Genomic DNA, 6065 nt, shown 5'->3' on the forward strand with positions numbered 1-6065 from the left:
AAGGGTTTTGTAAAAATGTCAGAAAGTTGTTCTTCGGATTTTACAAATTGAATATCAATAGTACCTTTTTGCACATGTTCTCTAATAAAATTATATTTGATTTCAATGTGCTTGGTTCTTGAGTGCAGAACAGGGTTCTTAGAAATGTTTATAACACTCATATTGTCATAAAAGAAGGGTATACTATTGATTTTTAATTTGTAATCTTCCAACTGAGTTTTCAACCAAATTAATTGTGAACAACATGCAGATACAGAAATATATTCAGCTTCGGCTGTGGATACAGCCACTGTGGCTTATTTTTTGCTTGACCACATGTTGAGTGCGCTTCCAAGAAAGTAACACATGCCGGATGTGCTCCTTCTATCCACCCTATCTCCTGCATAATCTGCATCACAAAATTCCACTGCACAAAAATCATCAGATTTTAGATATCATAAGCCATAATCACTAGTTCCCTTAGGGTGTGTGTGGTTGAGGGAATACAAGTATATTCCCAGGAATTTTGAGATGGGAATATCTTATTCCCATGTTTGGTTCAAGGTTTAAAAAATTATTCCTGGGTATGTTTTATTCCCTGGAATCAAAATCCAACCCATTTCATTCCCATCTCTCCCCTGGTTATCTTTAATTCCAATGGGAATGGAATGTGTATAATAAAGTAAAAAGACCAAAATACCCTTGTTAATTTTACTCCAACCCTTCTTTTCAGATTTTTACTCCTCATTTGATTAGAAACCAAAACCCTAGCAGAGCCCTTCCCCCATCGAAACTAAAACCTAGCCAAGCTTCTTCCCCAAATTCATGGAAGCTCCACCGGCGTCAGCACCGTCTCGCCGCCGATTTGAGTTTGCACAACCACCCGTCACCTTATTCTAGAAGGAAATTCACTTCAATCGTTCGTTTATGTTCGTGTTCCATCATCGCAGCTCACATCAGTTCACCGCGACTGTATGCTTGCCGTTGTTGCTGCCGCGCCTCTAGCCGGATCCTCTGCGTCGCGTGTTCGCGTTTGGTCTCTCTCCTCCATCACTCTCTTGCTTGGCGTCGAGTTCGCCGTCGACGAGGAAGCTTTGCCACCGGTTCTCTAGTGCTTCGCATACGGTTCTTTCTCTATCCCTCTGTCTCTCTTTCACTTTCGATCTCTCTCTCTCTCTTTCTCTTTCTCTCTCTCTCTCTCTCTCTCTCTTGCCCTCTTTCACTTTCTTCTGTTGGTTGCAGGGGATACTAAATAAGAGCAAATTGGTTGCTATTGATGCTGGAAATAGGGCTACCCTCCGAATAAGGTATGTAAGTTGATGATTACGATGTTTTTGACACCAAATTTCTGATGATTTGATGATGACACTGATCTGAGGTAGTTAACATCATTGTTAAGTTTGTATAAGGTCACAAGTTGAAAATTTGTTTTCCACAGTGAGTGCTTTTGAGTTTTGGTGTTTGAAATTTAAGGGGAGAAAATGAAGGTTAGATGGTGAATTGGTGATTGAGTTTTGGAGCACATCACCTAGTCATGTGTTTGCTGTTTTTTATTGTTTTTTAAGAACCAAAATTGCTTGCAATTCTTTTACTCTGCCAGATATTTGCAATTATGTCACTGAGAGCTAAAAAAAGATAACTCTAACCTGATTTTACTAATCATATGTTTCTTGTGGGGTGTGACAACTGAGAACTGCATACATATCTGTGAAGATGCTCTGTAACATTTGGAAGAAATCAAAGCAGCTTTAAATTTTGATGCTAAACACGTATTTATTTTTCTTCTTGTTACAGAGACTTGATTGCTAATTACCGAAATTCTGTCGAGGAGCTTGTTAAGTCTGAGCCATAGGAGCCTGTCAATTTTCAGGTTGGTTAAAAACCACAACTGTTGTATTATTTATCAAGAGATTGTAGCTTCCTTGTTTTACTAGGTGTGTATCTCCAGTTCCTAGCCCCTCCCAGCTTGAACATTATTTGAACGCTGCTGAAATCTGAATGTATATTTTTTTTTTGTTTTCAGAAAAGTGGTGCGGCAGTATAATAAGAATGCTACTGAGTTAAATGGTAAGTGGCTTTGAACTAAACATGTGAAGTGAATGCATGTAATGTTGTTTACAAAAGCTATAAAAGAAGAAGTAATTTAGTTACAATCATATGCTCCCTGATATCGGCAAGTAAAGCAAGTTGAAGTCATACATAGTCACTACTTTTCAATGCTGAAGAGCAAGCTGGGATGTAGTGTTATGGGGTGAATTGGAATAGTGGAATATGTGATATATTGATTATTGAACCCTTCTAATGCGTTCCCTTACCTGTATAGTGTGATGTTTATGCTTGCCACTACATGGTTACTAAACGGGAAAGAACAATAACCTGCATGCATAACATCATTGCATAAGATCACTTCTTATATATAGTGTGCTATATTTGGCTATTCCTATTAAGAGTTAGTTCTTGAGGTGATTGGAGGATTGAACGGACAGGGTTTTAACTACTTGTTATACAAGACGCAATTACATTCTACCCTTACCTTTTGCAGTGCCATCAAAATAGATATATTAACCATAAATATGTTATCACTAATAAACAACTTTTGATACCTGACAAGTTTCTGCCTAAATCCTAGTTTAATTATCATAATCTTAACATGCTCTCCATCTGGACTTTGTGCCTCATGCAGGTCTTGAGACTTGCACTATTGCTGGAAAGAAGAATGATAAGGCAGTTAATGAAGATCTTCTGAAGGATGAGATTGTTTCTGAACATCTAACTAGGTATTTCATGTTATTGCCAATTGCTTTATTTCTTTCTTTGCTGAATAATTAATTGGTAAGACATGCATGATGCACTTTTTTTAAGACGATTTAGTTTGAGACACATTAGCACTTGTCCATCAATATACTTGGTCTTCATCCTTTCTTACAACTAATTATGATAGTGTGAATGTCTTGGGCGCTTGGCTGTTAATTCTAGAATGAATGGGGCATGAAATATCCTCCATGTATATTAATGAATGGCTACAATTTAAATGGCGCATCACTATATTGTATATATGTGTATGTGTGTCCTTATCCCTTCATGAAATTGAAATTTTGAAATCAAATTAAAGGAAAGTTAAGTGATATATATATATATATATATATATATGGTCTGATCTCATTGTTTAGTTTAGATTTTTTTGGTCTGGGTTTTGGTTCATAGTTATGTTATAATTTTGGAAGAAATGTTTGTTGGATTAAAATGGTAATGGACATGAATGCTGGTTAAGCAGGGTAAAGCATATTTAATTAAAGATTAATTGTTTTTTTCTTACTTCTTCAATTTATTTCTTCTATTTTACTTATTTGTTGATATATTTTTCTTCTGCTTCTATAGAAAATGGAAGAGAATACTCGATCTAATTCAAAGCAAACTAAGCGTCAATGGACGCCACACGAAGATGCAAAATTAGTTGAATGTTTGGTAGAGCTTGCAACTACTTCTTGGAAGTGTGACAATGGCACGTTTAAATCCGGTTATGAAAAACATTTGGAAAAAATGCTGCATGAAAAGATCCCTGGATGTGATCTTAAGGTACAATTTTTTTTACATAATACTTGTTTTCTTTGTTTATAATTCTATATTTGTGTTATAATTGTATAGTTTACAAAATATTTATGCTTCTATATTGAGATGCTTTACTACTGTGCTCTCATTTATTTTTAAGATGATGATGGGATAGAGATGAAAGGACCAGAAAGAATTTAGTTTGAATAAAGAAATTTTATATTCAACTTACATATAAACTTTACCTTATTCATAATAAGTTGGTTATTCAAAAACTGAATAATTATTACTGCTCCATACATTCACTATATTTAGTTATGCTTGGATGAATTGTGGTGTCATATACAGAGTAGTGATAATTCTAAATTGTTTTGCTATGTTTAGGCTAATCCACACATTGAATCAAGGGTGAAATTACTAAAAAGACAATATTTTGCAATAGTTGAGATGATGGGCACGGCTGGGAGTGGATTTGGTTGGAACGACAAAGATAAAATGATTGTGGTGGAGCGACAAATTTTCAATGAATGGAAGAGTGTAAATTCTAAATAACTTTCTTAATACAAGTTTATTTATCTTAGCTTTTTAATATTAATTGCTTATTTATTTTCTTTTAATTTCAGTCCCATCCTAATGCTAATGGCCTCTATAATAAACCATTTCCACATTTTGAAGAGTTGGGAATAGCATTTGGTAGAGATAGGGCTCAAGGAGGCAATGCAGAAAATGTAACTCAAGCAGTTGCGACAATGGAGGCTGAGCGCGAAGCAACCTTGAGTGATCGACAAGTGAATGAAAACACCCAAGTAAATTTCGAAGAGATCGAAATGGAATATGAAGCTGATTCTCAAGTACGTAAACAATTGACTCTGATTCATGTATATAAATTTACTAATTGTTGATCCTGCTGCTTTGTATTTTCTTGGATTTTGGAATGATTCTTCATTAGTTCATTTACTTGTGCCTGTGACTAGCCTTTAACTATTCCCATCATGTTGAGCATTTAGATAGAAATACTGATCTTCATTTCTGTGGAGTATAATAACAAAGAAAAAAAATATATGAATGTAATTATGCAAACAGAATTTGAATAAGGGTAGTTAATATTCTATTAGGTTCTGTTTAGTTAGTTAATGTTGTTAGTCTTGCTGGCCAAGGCAGAGATAATGCTTGTATATACAAGTGTAGAGCATGTATAATCAGTTAGGCTACTTGTTCTTTATTTCTATCAATATTGAATAATCTTCTGGTGTTCCTGCTAGTGTTGCTTTCAATTTTTTAGGAGCCTCCAACTCCTGGTGTTCCTGCTGCTCCCGGTGCTTCTGCTGCTCCTAGTTCTTCTGCTGCTCCTAGTGCTTCATATATAGAAAGAAATAAAAGAAAAAGAGGGAGCAAAAGTGAGGAAGTGATTGACATAGTAGTAGAATCAATGAGAGATATGAAAGGTGCTTATCAAGAACATACAGCCGTTTTAGTTGATATGGTTTCTTGTTTTAAGCATGAGAAAGAAGGAGCTGAGCGCAGAATGAAGCTAATGGCACTGTTGAGAGATGTTCCTGGTTTGAGCGGTGATGATAGAATGAAGGCTGGCCTTAGCATTCTAAGGGACAATAGTTTGATCGACATGGTGTTCCAACTTCAACCGGAAGAACTTTTGCCATTTTTGAAGAAATTGCTTTAAATATTGCTATTTTTGAATTTTTATTGAACATTATAGTGACTTGATAGGAAGACATTTGTGCCAATTGTTGCTGTTGTTTTCTGAGGAATATAAGCAGCTAAAACCCTAGTTCCTGGTGCCATTATATCAGGTTTTAAGATCCATAGAAACTAGTTAAAGTTCCTCTTGAACTATAATGTGCAGCAACTGGTGATTGCTTGATTCCAAGAAATGTTTGTTGAAAATTGATGGTGACTTTTGGATTTTTGTTGCTTTGTGCATAATTGATCACAGATTTTAAATTTAGAGTTAATAATAATTTAACTAAAGATATTTGTTATTAGGGATATTTTAGTAAATTTAAAAATTTATAATTAATAATAATTTAACTAAAGATATTTGTTATTAGGGGTATTTTAGTAAATTTAAAAAAAATTAGAATCAATAATAATTTAACTAAAGATATTTGTTATTAGGGATATTTTAGTAAATTTAAAAAAATTTAGAGTCAATAATAATTTAACTTGACATATTTGTTATTAGGGGTATTTTAGTAAAAATTTAGAGTCAATAATAATTTAACTAAACATATTTGTTATTAGGGGTATTTTAGTAAATTTAAAAAAATTAGAATCAATAATAATTTTAACTAAAAATATTTATTATTAGAGGTATTTTAGTAAATTTAAAAAATATTTAACTTTTAGTCATTAATATTTTAATTTGAATGATTAAGGGTAATTTTGACATATTACATAATATGACCAAGATATTTAAACTCAACCAAACAAAAATTTAATCATTTCTAGGATTATTATATAATATTCCAATGTATTAAATTTTACAACCAAATATGGGAATCATATATTCCAAGTAA

General features: G+C 33.5%; 1 protein-coding gene across 2 annotated transcripts; it reads left to right on the forward strand.

Moving 5' to 3' along the window:
- Window positions 1–674: 674 nt before the first annotated feature.
- Window positions 675–5433, forward strand: LOC112702516 (uncharacterized). Of its 2 annotated transcripts, XM_072199140.1 has the most exons (9): window positions 675–1104; window positions 1222–1286; window positions 1774–1849; window positions 2003–2046; window positions 2663–2756; window positions 3358–3555; window positions 3913–4065; window positions 4152–4379; window positions 4811–5433. In XM_072199140.1, exons 6-9 carry the CDS (start codon window positions 3361–3363, stop codon window positions 5207–5209), a joined length of 975 nt encoding a protein of 324 aa, XP_072055241.1. In that variant the 5' UTR covers window positions 675–1104; window positions 1222–1286; window positions 1774–1849; window positions 2003–2046; window positions 2663–2756; window positions 3358–3360; the 3' UTR covers window positions 5210–5433. The 2 variants fall into 2 exon arrangements, with proteins under 2 accessions (XP_072055241.1, XP_072055242.1); XM_072199141.1 differs by lacking the exons at window positions 675–1104; window positions 1222–1286 and having other exon boundaries at window positions 1774–1913.
- Window positions 5434–6065: the final 632 nt, after the last annotated feature.

Source organism: Arachis hypogaea, chromosome 7, assembly GCF_003086295.3.
Source record: "Arachis hypogaea cultivar Tifrunner chromosome 7, arahy.Tifrunner.gnm2.J5K5, whole genome shotgun sequence".
Classification (NCBI taxonomy): Eukaryota; Viridiplantae; Streptophyta; class Magnoliopsida; order Fabales; family Fabaceae; genus Arachis; species Arachis hypogaea.